General features: G+C 32.9%; 1 protein-coding gene across 1 annotated transcript; it reads left to right on the top strand.

Annotated features, from left to right (window-relative positions):
* Nucleotides 1-360: 360 nt before the first annotated feature.
* LOC119633400 (inositol-trisphosphate 3-kinase homolog) lies at nucleotides 361-15,483 on the top strand. The gene is made up of 4 exons (XM_038026942.1): nucleotides 361-1,048; nucleotides 12,157-12,258; nucleotides 14,142-14,275; nucleotides 14,343-15,483. Exons 1-4 carry the CDS (start codon nucleotides 815-817, stop codon nucleotides 15,166-15,168), a joined length of 1,296 nt encoding a protein of 431 aa, XP_037882870.1. The 5' UTR covers nucleotides 361-814; the 3' UTR covers nucleotides 15,169-15,483.
* The last annotated feature ends 241 nt before the right edge of the window (nucleotides 15,484-15,724 follow it).

The following is a 15,724-nucleotide window of genomic DNA, read 5'->3' as shown; positions in this document are numbered from 1 at the left end:
ATTGAATTCTTAGACTAAAAAAAACATTTTAAAAATACATACAACGTTAATATAAAATAAATATATTCATCAGTCGTAAATATACTTTGTTTAGCAAGAGAGAGAAAGAGAGAGAAAGAGAGAGAGAGTTTGTAAAAAATAAAACAACAACAACGACATCTTAAGTTTTAAGTAGAGTAATGTATAACCTTGCACGCCATACCACATTTTCAAAAATGAATTCAAACTGAATTGTTAGAGAACACACACACAGAGAGAGAGGGGGAGAGAGAGAGAGAGAGAGAGAGAGAGAGAGAGAGAGAGAGAAAGAGTAAGACAGAGAAAGATTGAAAAATGCTTGATAAGTAGAGAAATAGAGAAATCAAACAACAGAACAGTAAGTAAGACAAGTCGACGACGACTTTTATATTTATACAAGAGCGCTTGAAGTGTAAATTCATTACGTCCGTATAAGCGAAAATAAAACACAAGCTGAAGTAACACAATGAAATATTTGTGAAGATATTAAAGATGATGTTGCATAAAAAACCAGTCTCATGATAAAGGCGAAGATCGCAAAAATCGTCAAAAAGTTTAAAGAAATAGTACCGGGGGAATGTGTTAACATAAGTGTCTGTTCATTATCTGAAACATGCGGCTTTGCATTGAAGAAGAACTTTTAATAAAAGTTAAAGTTATATATTTTTAATAAGAAAAATTCATTGGAAAAAAGCATACAATCAAACAAAAAAGAGTTATAACGTCTGGGGAACTTTTACTTTCGAAAAATAAATAAAGATAAGATTAAAAAAGAATTTTTTTGACAAATCAAAAAATGACTTCCACAATCTTGCAACCCACTACTGCTAATGGAGAGACCTCTAATATATGCTGGGAGACGCAGGAGAAACTTCGATTTTCATGCATTGATAATATTAAATGGAAACAGTTATGGAAAATAATTGCTCTGGACACTTACACAAATAATGAAGCAACGGCAAAGCGCCGCAATCATAACTTAAGGAACAAAAGCAAGGAAAGTCTAAGAAGATCTATTAACAGCAATGAGGTGCGTTTATGTAGAAAAATTTAACTCAATATATTTAAGAAGCAAAGCATTTCCCACAAACGATCAGTCATAAATAATTTTTCATTTATATCTATTATAAGTCGACAAAATACCTGCGATAAAATATTAAAAGTTAAATATTTTGCCGATGAGTCAGGTATCGACTAAGCTGATCAAACGTGTTTATGTGTTTGCTGAGTTATAAGTCTTTTCGCCATGAGAAAGTAGTCACACGTATAGGAACTTAATTTGTAAGTTGACGCAATGTTCTGACCAACAATCCAACAAAATTTACTATTGCTTATGTGTTGTAGATGTAATTAAGATATGGGCCCCTTTTAATTGCCAAAATGTGGAAAGGATAATTAAATGTAAACAAAATTGTATTTAACCAGATATGTGCACTAAACGTAGCGGGTTATGTGATTTTTTAGAAAGGTTTTAAACAACGCAATGCAGCAATATTGTCATGTTTTCATGGCGGTTATTAAGAGATTCGACTTAATCGCAATATAAGCTGAGCAAACATGCACAAGACAACTTTGGATAATGTTTGTAATAGGAAACACAATGAATACATTTACTTTCCAGGTGTAAAAGTGACGTCAATTGCTTTACGTAGACCAACTATCAACCAAGTTTGTACGTGATAAGTTTCTACTGCACTTTGCATAAGATCGGCTAAACCTGCTTATAAAAACAAAATTCAAAGATTTCTGTAACAATTCACATTAAAAAAAAAAAAGAAAAAAACAATGACGAAGAAAAGAAGAAAAAAGAAGAAAATTATAACTGAACAAGTTTGTATAATTTTTGTATTTGTCATACTTGGCGATATTGCTTTTACATACAAAATTATAATTTGGTTTTGATTGAATCCTAAATATTAAACTAAAAATAATAATAAAAAATCTATTAAGAAAATAGGCGGATTCGATCTAATTTCACGGTACAAAACTTAGAATTAATATTTCTTACAAGCCTTAAGTGAGTTCTTCTTGACATTTTGAGAATTATTTTAAGTTCTTAATTATGGCGGCAAGCTAGTGATGCGGATTGCGTCGATTCCTCGGCTTTATCCATATAAATTGACTCGAATGTCCTTTCTCAAATGCTCCTTGTACAGACTAAATGTTCGGAAGAGAAATGAGCGCTTCTTCGTATCTCTCGCATTGCTTTGCATTGAATTTCGGTTTTCTAAACTAGTTTGCTTTTGAGACAACTTACGCGATATGGTCGAGTAATCACAGCTGAATAAAAGTAGAATTTCAGATTTCTTATTTACAGCCCATTAGTTGAAAACAACGAAACGAATTCTAACCTTCCAGATAGTTTTGTGTCGTTCTAGAATTCGTTAAGGGATAGTGTAAGTTTGTGTATGGAAACAAATTTTGCTTACACATTAGTATTAGTTTCTATAGAAATCAGATTAGAATTTATATAAGGTCGAGTGTTGAGTTAAATCGCGAAATCACAGCCAAAAAGGAATTGGAATCTTTATAAAACTTGTATTGGTAGGCAAGACGCTCTAACTGCTGGCTTCCCAAGAATAACAAATGCAGTCATGAGTGTTTCAATAGCCAAGATAGTGATAGCCAACTGATTATTTAAGGCAAACACACAATTAAAATATACAGTTGCTATAGTAAAATCCATGCTCATTATTAATTCTATATTCTATGAGAAAGGAGAAATCGATCACGATGACAAATTTACGAGCACAAGTAGCACACATATCCACGCGTAACCCGTTTAAAATTCGGCTCGAAAGGCTTACTTAATATCTCTACTGAATATGGTTTCCATGTATTTGCTTATATTAGTTTTCTATTTTTTTTATTTTAAAAGCACACCAAAATTATACCTTCGCCGTACGCTTATCTTTGCTTTCCGCATTTATTGCTTTATTGCATTCGATCAAAGCCGAATATAATTCTCTTTACGATGCTGAAAAAGAATTTTATACTTAATGTTATTTCATTTTATTTACATTTATATTTGCATATGTACATAATCTTATTACGTGTCATCACAAAGATGGAATGAGAAAGAATTTCTCAATTTTGAGGTTTTAATTAAATTGTCGTAATACGTTGGCAAATGCATTGATTATAGCTTGGAGACGATTTATTCATTCGACAAGGGTGGCTTTTTTTTGTATTAGCGCTTCGATGCACATTTCCAGCTCCCTACTGCGACGACTTAAATCGCGTATGAGCACCTCCTGAGCCTCACTTAACTGGACATTCACTTGATGGATATTCGCGAACGCACCGTCAGCATGTTGAGATAACGTGGCGTACCAATTTGCAAAACCGATAATCGCCAATCGCTAAAACTCCTCAGTAAATTTTCATGGTTCAGAATTTTTTGTGCTATAAAGTGATAATTAGATCGAGTTGAAATACAATGGCGGCAAAGTTCTCTTCTTCTTCTTTAATATTCAGCGTTGGTGTTGAAAATGGGCCAAATCGGTCGAAGGAGACGCCCACAGTACCACGCAAACTGAGAATACCTCTGTTTTTCAGAGGGAATGAAAGATTGATCTGTTACTGATTATTCTATGGGCGATGCTGCAGCATTTGTGCATAAACATGGAATAAATTAACCACGCCTACCCAACAGTACTGTGAATCACATTGCAATATTTTTTTCTTTAATGCCTACGTAACGCGAAAAACAAGCTTCAAAAGTCAGTTTCAAATTTGAAATGCGCCTAAGGATGTTCGTCTTTCCGTTTGTCTATCTGTGCGGCTGCCCAACTGCGTAGGATATGGGGTAAACATTCTCCCGTTAAAGAAAATGGAGATATCGCCTAAAAATTTAGAAATGGTCTCAACTTTTCAAAGGACACATCTACCACGCCCGCACCTACTACATGTTATAGAGAATGAAAATGTAGTTGTGTCACTTTTCTGCCTCTTTTAAGATAGTGGCGATGGGCATGAAACATTCGGTCGCGACCGAATATAATTTTCTTGCTTGTTTCTTCTTGTTTCAAAACTTGATCCTCTTTTTTCCAATAATTATTTCCATTGGTTTAATTGCTTTTGACAAATAAAATGCATTGAAATTTCTGAATTTTTTCGATGTTATAACAGCTTTCCAATATAGAGACATACGTAGACATTTTTGAAATAGAGGTTAGAGATACATTTTTCAAATTTTCTTAACGAGATCAACACAGAATAACAATTAGTGGCTGTGTTTTTTATAACTCCGGGAAGACAATGTTGCATGCTGATAGCAACGGCAGACAGACTCTTGGAATCTCTCTACTACATTTACATATATATATATATATATATATATATTTCTATAACCTATGAAGCTATTTATTCGCTATTAAGTACGAATCACAAAATTAGACTAAAAACAGTTTAATGTATGTACAGCAACAAACATTGGTATGAATAGCACGTACCACGTATTCACCGCATGTATGATGTTATATAGTGAGTTCGTTTATTAAGGTCAGTATTTACGTCATGTTGCAAAACTAGATGTGTGTGTAAAAAATTGCTTGAAAAAAAAAACCGACGGAAAAAACTAAGTACTTGATTGTAACCATTGCTGGCTGAAACATAGATTAATATGAAAAGCAAAAATAAAAGAACAAAAGAGCTTTACAAAAACGCACCTACAATTCCTTTCTCTTTCTGTTTACTTCTTCTCGGTCCAAATATTTTTTATTGGCTTTAAGCCATAAATGCCTGGAAAAGTTGGTTCGTTGAAGTTAATGCAGTCGGCAACTAACTGTCCATCGGAATCAATTTAATCCTATTTTAATTGTCATTAACCAGATCGCTGATCCGTTCACAATTTGCAATGACATTTCGTAAACAACAATTACATTACTTACAACTCTATCGTTATCGTTTGGAAAACATTTTTGGTTTCTGAAAGTAAATTATAGTGGAATGCATACCGAATGCATACACATTTTCCCTTTCATTTTTATTATATAATTGAAGTCGATATATACTTTCTAAGAAAAGCGCTTTACTCCATGAAATACAATCCATATGTTTACCACATAAATAAATGGAAAAACATGTGTGAACCACATTTGCTAGAACTTTGATGCAGAATTATTTTTAGATCCAATACATTTTTTTTCTTTCTTGTCTTTCCTGTCCAAGTATTAGTGTTTGTTTAGTCAGAAGTTTAATGGAATGAAACCCTTAATGGGTATTGCGTCACTCATCTCACTTCAATCCGTTCACCCGTGAATGTAATCATATCATATCATATCACTCTTTCCAATTAACATAAAAGTTTACTGCAAACCTCTTCCTTCTTTACATTATAAACATCCGAGCAAACTGTAGGGTCCTGTGCTCTCCTCCCCCAAAATTGAGTGGGATCACTGAGGCGATTACCACGCAATAATTGCATCTAAAAATTTTTGATTATACTTGGTCTGCCATAGATTTTCCAACGAGCGAGCAAAACAAATCGATACAACAGTTGCCCATCCATGCTATTCAGCTTATCTGTCCACTTCTTTGGCGCGCGGACTGCAAACAGAAGAAGCCTTTAACTTGTTATTGTGTGATAATGAACGCACGGTGTTCAAAATTCATCCTAATCTCCTTGGGCAAAGTTTTCATAGTTAAACTACTGTACATTTAAAAATACATATTAACGCTTTAGTAACGATCGTTATCTATATATTTCAAGAATTTTCAATGGCTCTAAAATAAAGACACAAAGGCAGAAACTTAATGCACACTCTCTTTCGATTGTTTTTTCGCTCTAGTTCTCGTTCTCTTTGCTTCTCTTTTTCCATTAATTCTCTGAGAAGCTTAAAGACAAAAACACTTTAATATAATTTTGTCAACGTTAACATTCACATCCTTATGCTCATTATGCTAGAGTAAGAAAACAGTGTTTTGTAAAAATTCAACTTCGCGCAAATTAATAAAAAGATGTTCAATTGTTGTATGTCAGATTTTCTTATTCCAAAGTTTAAAACTTCAAGTTCTCCTTCAATATTTTCTATGTATTATCTAATTAAATGTAAAACTTAATGCTTTTCTCAAATGCTGTGTTTTATAGACCTAAGAACATCTTCCACTTTCTTTTTCACGCCGCTCGCTACGAAAAACCAAAAAACACTTTTTTTTTTGAAAAGAAAGATATCCCTTGAAGTCTCGAATCGATGGTATACCTATGGTAAAAAAGAGAGGAAACATGAAAAATTCAAAACTTTTGTTTTGAAATGAAGTTGCAAACAGAAATTAAAATGAAACAAATTTAAAAACAAGTATGAAAATTAAATTCGGTCGAGACTGAATCTATTATACTCACCACCGTTTACCCTAAAAAAATACAAAAGAAAGAAAAGAATAAAATTTTCGGGCTCCATAATATGGAGTAGGCGCAGCTGATTTCATCTATTTTCAATAAAAAAGCTTTTCTCGTAGCTGCTTGTGGGCGTTGTAGCTGTGTCCTTTGAAAAGTTTAATTTTACTCCAAATTCTTTTAGAAATTTGTAGGCGACATCATTTTCGCTAACGGAATAATGTTTACTACAAATATTAAATCTGTCGTAAACGGACAAATGGACAGACGAACTGGCGGACATGTTTAGATGCATTCAAGATTTGAGACTGGCCAGGAATATATATACTTTACGGGGCTTATGAAGCTTGGTTTTGCACGTTATAAAGTTATTGAAAAAATTACTAAATTTCGATACACTATAATATTGGGTAGGCCTGATAAATTTTTTCCATTTTTATGCACAAAAGCTACAGCATCGCCCATAGAATATGCGTTCAAATTTTTGTAAGTTTATCTGCTATAGTTTATGAGTAAAGAGCAAAAAACCAATTTTTCATTACTTTTGAAAAATAGAGGTGTTCCGACTTGCGTGCGAGGAGTTGCAGAAGTCCTGCCAAATTTAAAGTCGATAGCGTAATTTTTGCGCGCAGAAGAATGTTGACAACAGACGGATAGACGCACAAGCTTAAATCTATTTAAAATTTGGTTCTGATCAAGAATATATATACTTTCTGGGGTCTCTGACGCTTCCTTCTGCACGTTGCAAAAGGTTTGATAAAAAGGATATACTCGGTGATGGGTATAATAGTTTCTATTTAGTAAAACAAATCCTTGTGGGTGTGTCGAAGACTGTGTAAAACGCTTAAACTGAATTAATTTAGAAATAACGTTTTTGTGAAAACTCGAACGCTTTGTAGCGTGCACACGCTCAGTGTTTACTGTACACATCTACACAGTTTTAATAAACCGCAGCGAATAATTTAAGCAACAAGCAAAGATTTTGCTTGTGATTTTTGCTCTGTCGCAACTTCGAAAGCTGATCTTTGATAGACTCCAGCTATTAAAGACTTTTTTAGTGCAAAGACGTGATTTAATAATAATTTTATTAATGAATACATTTAAGCAAAGTATCTGCTTCCTTCTTATCATCCTGCCGCTAAAGACTATATTAAATTCATCAGAGAGATAAATATTTTTTAAGGTAATGTACAGCGTACATAATAACTTTTCTTTATCCGGCCTATAACTGCTTATAGTAGTAGTTATATCTCTTTGGCCGGAATCAATCAAATTTTTTTGCCATCGATTTGTTTGAGATAGCCGTGTATATAATCTTGAGGAAGCACTTGTTGCTTATAAGTGATATTTTTTTGAAAATCAAGATATTGAAATAAAGTTTTTATCAGATTCTGAACGCCTATCTTATATGCAAACGAGTTAAACTATGGAGCGTAGTGTCTGCGTTACCTTAATCGGACGAAATTGTGATTAGTCATTGGGAAATTATAAGAAAACATCGATTTTACTCTTCCCTCAGTTAATTCCCAGTAATATAAAACCTATTAGATTCTGTTAGCACTTAGTTTTTTTTTACTACGGCAGAAAAGAATTCAATATATTCAATGCAAACATGAGAAATACTTATATGCGAGAAACAATTCATTTACACGAACATTTGAAAGCAATTCCTTAAGATACTTAAATTGGTTATTGGAATATTTTATGCGACATACAAATGCTTTTCATGTTTTACAAGATATTTAGTACAACTATGTGTTTATTCGCAAAGTAAAAAGCGTTTGATTTTTCTGTGTATCCGGTGATTCATGTCCACATATTAGGTGGGTAAATAAGTTTTAATGGATTTTTTCGTGAAATTCAAAGAGATTATAAAAAAAATTTTATTCAATATTTTAATGCATGATTAGTTACTGTTTGCCCTACTTTCTAGGGAACTATGAATGTGAGAGAACCAGCTTATGAGTATTGTCATAATAAACGAAGCATTGCATTGCATGTGTTCATTAGCAATAGCAATGCCAGAAATTCATCTTACAATGTCTATTCGCTTGCAGTCGCTGCTATCAATTTCACGATCAGCTTAATTGCATCCATTGTCGGTAATAGCTCTACTATGTTAGATGAGTTGAACCTGCAACTGGAACAGAATTAGGTACTTGCTTGCATTGTTTAATGGCTAGCCTGAAGTACGCCATGATTTTTTATTCTTCGAACTATTCGAGCGTGTCTAATTTTCATCATCTATCGTGATTCAACAGCACTTTCCTTTAAAATATATTTATATATATATTTACTTTACTTCTCAGCGAGATAGGCACAGAGTTTCAACAGGATTATTTAATGCGATATAGTATTATTTAGAGCGCCTTTTAACGATGACTCTCTCCCCTGCATTTTTCATTTAACTTCAATTTTTATTGCCACTAAACATACAAAGAAATCAAGTGTTATTTCAATATTGTCAGGCGAGAAACAGCGAACACCGTGACATCATGGAAATATGTTCGTTTACGTTTGAAACATTGTTGCTGTTTTATTTTGTGCACGCGGTGGAGTTACGACCTCTTTTTTATTTCCCTTTGTATCTGTTATATAGGCGCACTTACTATATTTTTATTTCAATATTCCGTATATGGACGAATGGCCATCAGTAGATCAATTCAAAATGTTTTACTCTGCGAGTTTATAAATATTTTTCGATAGAAATCTATGTAAAAATAGTAAACGTTACATTAAAATAAATAAATAAAATAAACAAATATTAAGTATATAAAATTAATCCAAAATAATTATTCGATGGGGTTATCAATAACGTATGCATTAGTCAAGTGACTACATTAATTTAAAATAAAAATAAAAATTCTTAAAATTTTTTAATTCCTGTAAAGCTACTATACAGAAGCAAGACTTCCTCATAAACGGCATAGATTGACGTCAATGTATTAATTTATAATATTACTGCGTGAAAATATCTCCGAATGTAAAACAATGAACTGAATGCTTAATTAAGAGCTATAATTTCAAAAAATTAACATTTTATATGAAATTTATATGGACACCACACGTCAATCATTAAAATATGAAGTTTAACATAGTTTTTAAAAATCGCAACTCTTCTCTAAATAGGCCGAAATTCTTGGTTTTGCTTTTCATATCAGTGACTTTCAGTTCTTACCTTCGCTATGGTATAAAGAAAAAAATGTGGATTGCTATTATTGTGCTATATCACATCACTCAATAAGTTCGCGGTCTAAATGGACTGTTTTTTTTTTACAACAACGATATGCAAACGCACCAACAACGTTATGTAATATTCACTTTTGATCGTTTAACATTTTCCAAGATAGGCTACTACCACCCGACTTTTGCGTTTTGATCGCTTTGAAGGACAGCATAATAAATATCTTATAAAAAATTCCAGGGCACAAAGCCTTACTTTATTAATTCATCCGTAGATATCACCTTTCACTGTGTTACACAATGCTTTTGCTTTTTGAATGTTCCCTACAATTTTTACAATTACATCATCGAATTTTCATTATTGTTCTGCAAGAACTATAGAGTGTAAATGTAGACTGTCTTCGACTCGAACCTTCTTAATCTATGGGATCCTTCTCAAACTTTCAGAAATATCTTTCGAATTTATTCAACCCACTGTTGAAAGATGGGTGTCTACTACTTATGTGCTTTGCAACACCATGATATAATCAAAGGACTAATATCTGTGCTTTTCATAAACATTAACTTCTGAGTCAACCAGTCCTTCCCAACAATCTAGGTATCTCAAAAATTAATACAAACGATATTTAACATACATATTCTTTGTTGACGTCCACTCCGCTCGCAATCACGGCCACCAAAGATCTCTAGCTTTCAAACTAAAGCAGATGCTGCCCTAAGCTCGCTACAAAATTCTGAAAGGAGAATACAAACCTTAATTGCAAAATAGTAGCAGTATCCCCCACGACAAAATGGCTATAAAACGAAAAATATGGCTATAAAAGTTAATAAAGTTTGCAAGGCCTATTAGAAAGCAATCAACTGCAACATGCCCAGGCTTGAAAAATATGTTCCCATCTCAATGCGCTCGTTTAAATAGTCTTATTAAAGCGAATGCAATTTCTTATTCGTTGTCGTTATTAATACGAGAACTAAGTATTAATTATTATCATTACTGTTATTATTATTATTATTATTATTATTATTAGTAAAATCATTAAAAACAAATTTCAAATGTATTAATAATAGGGATAAAAAAAGTAAAACTAATTTTATATACATAATATAAATTAAATTCAAAGTGTTGTTTCTATTCCCGTATGGGGTTAGTCAAATTTAATTTGTCTCACTTAAAAAACGTAAAAATGTTATGTTCACTTCTTGACGAACCACAAAAGTTGGGAAATGTTTTATTTATTCTCAATGAGTCAGATTTGTTATTGACGTTTTAGTAGAAAAAATGGAAGAAAACATTTTAATTTAACAAGCATTTTCAATGTCTCCTATAGGTCATAACTAAAGTATTTTGCCTATTATGGACTTCTTTTTGCGGAGACCATGCCGTTTCTTGACCTATAGATTTACAAGGTCATCATAAATGTTCTCTTCATACATATTTGTCAACACTTCTTTCCAATTCAAATATTTCTTATTTTGAGCAATAAACTTTTTATTATTTTTCTGCTCTAACCGATTCTTGTCTTTCTAACGCCCTACAATGTGACAAGAGAGAGCAAAAACCTTTTAAAATCACCTAAGAACTGCTGTTGTGGACCTTTGGAATGCTATTTGCAAACGTTGCTTTGCACTATGTCGGGTTTGTTTTCTAGTTTACAATCTTCCAACAATACAGGGCGACATACGACATACCCATGGATGCACTAACAAGATTAAATAGACACTGAATCTCATGCTAAGCGTTATACGCTAACTAAATTTGATTACTCATCATCGGATCTTACGCCTATTTCCTAATGTTATAAAACCCAAGAATGAACTGTTCTATTCGCGTTCTTAAGTGGTGAGTGTAAAAATGACTGGTTTTTTTGACCTCAAACATATCATTTGAAGATTTGTAATGACATCATCAAAATTCATTACTTTGTTTATTCCATAACAATAAGTTGATCCACGGTTTTAATTAACCCAAGTGGTTTTCTTCGTTTCATACACAATTTAGTTTGTTAGTTTTTACAATTCATTCATAGAATTTCAAAAGAATTGAAATAATCTTTAATAAGCTCTTCGTTTTACTCACATACGCAGTTGTTGGAATTTACAAAATTCTAAAACCATTCATTATTCTGAGTAAAAGCCAAGTTTTTTTTTTTGATTTTTTTCAAATATGACAAAGTAACCAATAAGTATTTATTGCTACCAACCCCAAACGAACGATGACATGACCGATTTTTAAATACCCTAGAAAATTCTGTCTAATACAATTCTTCCTTTGTTTTTGGGGTAAAATGCCAAAAATTATATTCATATTTATTTCTGTGTAAGCACATACTTTTCATGGCAACTTTTATATGGGAGAGGGCCCAAAACAGTTACCTAATATAACGTGAAACACATTGGTCCGAAAATATAACTCTACACCGTTTGCGGGGCAAGGTACATAAAGCACCGTTTGCAGATATATGCAACGCCCGGAGCGACTCTTCTTCTATCCAGCCGTTCGCCTACTTCTTTCCTTGCGATTCTTACGACTACTAAATGATTAATTTTTGTTTTCTCATAATTATTTGAAAGTTGAACTTCTTTGATTTAATTTTTTCTTTTTCTCTATCTCATTTTAGGAACACAAAGGTCGCGGAACAAGCGAAGATTTCGCATATAACCCGAATCAATCTGAATCTGAAATACCGAATCGCATGTCTCTATTGAAATTTCTCGCAATTGTAAGTTCCTGAAACCTATTTTAAGCTTTCTAATGCAAAAATGGAGATTTAATTCCCAACAGACTTTCTCCTAACTCCAAGACAAATGAACGAACGAACTGGACAGAAAATAATATGTAAGACTGAAGTAGCCAATTCAGCTATTCGCACTTATCGTGAATATTTTTACCTTAGAAGGGCTTGCCATCCTTTCTAGTAGCATAGATCAATTGTGCTCGCATACTATTCGTATATCAATAGACCTGTGATACGTTAATGTTCGTTTGCATTTTTCGAAACAGTGAGTAAATAGAAGTTGAACGGTAAGAAAACAATACATGGCATATAACAAATCTTATTTTCTTGTTACAATTAAAAGATAATTAGGAAATAAACGCCCCATTGGGTTCTATTTGAAGAGATTACGTAAAGTGGATTACAATTCAAACTGTAACGACTTTATTGAAAAGATAAGCAAATTCCATTTTGTTTTTCCGTTTTGTGATTTACTTCTCTGTCCTTTTATTGCTCGTCGAGATAGACTTTGTTTCAAACTTGGATAAATAAAATGTTTTTCATTATTTTTAATTTTTGCTGACATGACTAATTTTTATAACATGACCTATATGCCAACGTTCCTCCTCCTATTTCTTTCTTTGTTACTCCCACCCCGTCTGCCCGTCTGTTTAATGACTGTAGTAAACTTTCTCATGGTCGCAAAAATGGAATTATCAGCTTCAAATTTGGAAGAGGGCCAAACAAAGAACGGAACATTTCTTAAAAACAAAAAAATTGTTTTTATTCTTATTACTCACGAACAACGTAAAAATTTTCATCCCTGTACTATAATATGTACGCATAAATGGAAAAACTCAGCCACGACGACCCAATATCATAGTGCATCACAATTGCATGTTTTTCTAACATTCTTTGGAACGTCCATAAGGAAGCTTCGGAATCCACCTAAGCATATATATCTGTTCGTTTGTCGCTTTTTCCGTCTTCTCGACTACCTAATATTTACAGCAAACATTCTTCCATCCGCACAAATAAAGATATCGAAATCAGTCAAGCAACTCGCCTGCAGTTCAACAAAAACTAAAAATAGCCTGCCATATCTTTAGTGAACACCTTCCTGGCGCCGAAAATTAAGCTATCAAACGTGGAAGGAACATTGGATATTCTTTCATGCAGGGCACATCTGGTTTTTTGTTCTTTACTCACAAACTATAATTAGCAAACCTATCGAAATTTCCATTTATATTCTAGGAGCGACACTGTCAATCGGCCAAGCCCACCCAACATTATCATGCATTCAAATTTCGTATTTTTATCAACCCTTTATAACATCCAGAAGGAACTTTTAGAGACGCCACCACTTAAGCATGCCCATCTGTCTTAACCGTATATTTGCCCGTTTGTCTAAAATCTGTGGTAAATATAGTTCCATTTGCAAAAATTAAAATATCGCCTTCAGATTTAGCGAAAGCCAAAATTCGGGCGGATATGTTTGTATTGGAAATCGACGGAACAGATCAAAGGACGGACCTTCCGTCCAACATAAGTTGCGAACACCTCTGCTTTCGTTCTTTGCAGACGATAATATGACGAAAAATGCAAACGCAATTTGAAATAAAAAAAATGTTATGGGATTTTAACTTCTTTTATTTTATTAAATTATTTTATTTAATTAATATCAGAATTATCACAGATAAAGTCTTGCATTTTGTTTACAAAACTTTTAGTAAATATTAGTATTTACCCTTATGACAAAACGAATGCTATTTATATGACCATGACTTTATTTTAGAGTTGCAAGGAGAAGCATTCAAAGCTGTCAAGTTATTTTAGACGATATATTTAATAATTTAATTTTATTTACTTTTATTTCAATATATCGCTAGAACGCCTTAGAACTAAGTGCGCCTGCCACTCCCATTCTTTTGCAACAACAGCAGGGGCAGCAAACGCAAAAGCAACCGCAAGACAAACAAAATCACCCAAATGGTTGGCTCCAGCTTTCAGGTCATCCGGAAAGGTAACATCCACGCATTTTTTACTTACGTGATTCGTTAAAATTAATTTTTCGCTTTTTAACTTTAAAGCATTGTTCCCACGTGCAGTGGTGTAGTACGCAAACGTGTAAACACTTTCAACGACTACGAAGTTTTAGCGTATCGACATATTTCTTTGGAACCGGAAACCGCAACAATTGTGCCACGATTCTTCGGTTCTGTGCAACTTGATACGGGGGATCGTTTTATTGAATTGCAAGATTTACTTAATGGGTTTAAAGATCCGTGCGTAATAGACATCAAAATGGGTTGTCGTACATTCTTGGAGTCCGAAGTCAGTAACAAAACACTCAGACCTGATTTATATCAGAAAATGTTGAGTGTGGATAGAAATGCGCCCACTGCAGAGGAGCATGAAGCCCAAGCCATTACAAAACTGCGTTATATGTTATTTCGTGAAGCTATGTCTTCTTCACAGACAAAAGGTTTTCGCATAGAGGCGCTGCGTTTACGTGGAAAAAAACCTATCAACGATCTGAAAACGGTTCGATCATCTGAGCAAATTTTTCAGACAATTGAACAATTTATCGGGTCGCAAAAAGGCGTGCAGAAAGAGATTATCAAACGTTTAAAGCACATGCGATCCGTCATTGAACGTTCATCGTTCTTTCAAATGCACGAAATTATTGGCTCCAGTATATTTATTGTTTACGATCATAGTCGCGTGGGCTGTTGGTTAATTGATTTTGTCAAATCGAGACCATTGCCGATGAACGTTAAAGTAAATCATCGCTCAGAATGGTTGCCGGGCAATCATGAAGAGGGTCTTCTAAGGGGATTGGATAATTTAATTACGGCATTCGAAGAAGTTTACAATAGAAGTAAAGATTTTACACGAAAATGCTTACAAATCTAATTGCGTGTGAGATTTCACGAAATACTAGACATCTTCAATTATCTTTGTGTATAGAAGACTGATCGCATCATTTTTCTCTTCTACATTCATTTCTATGCATATGTATATATATATATAAAAAATTTTCCATATTGGAAATTGTACATGTCTGTTTAGTCAATTTTTAAAAAATATTCTAAACAACACATTAGCAGTTTGTTTAAATTTGCATAGAACACTTTCGCAAATGAACACACAATTGCGTTTAATTTTAAATAATATTATTATACTGCGGTATTTTTTTATTATTCTTTTATATTAACTCATAGCAAAAAATTTCAGGTCCATTTCTTATAAAAAAAAAAAAATAGTTTTTAAAGAATGAAAAAAAACAATATTTTTAATTTAGCAAAATTTTTCTAATTAGCAAAAGTACCAGAAAAAGCAAAACTGTTTACTTTTTCATTAATCAGTATATCATAGCATTTATCTAATAATTATCTAAACGATATTATATTAATGTTAAAACAGGAAATTTATATGACGTCAAAAAAATAAAAAATATCTTAAGTATTAA

This window comes from Glossina fuscipes, unplaced genomic scaffold (assembly GCF_014805625.2).
Source record: "Glossina fuscipes isolate IAEA_lab_2018 unplaced genomic scaffold, Yale_Gfus_2 2, whole genome shotgun sequence".
Classification (NCBI taxonomy): domain Eukaryota; kingdom Metazoa; phylum Arthropoda; class Insecta; order Diptera; family Glossinidae; genus Glossina; species Glossina fuscipes.
This window is presented reverse-complemented; position numbering and strand designations above follow the sequence as displayed.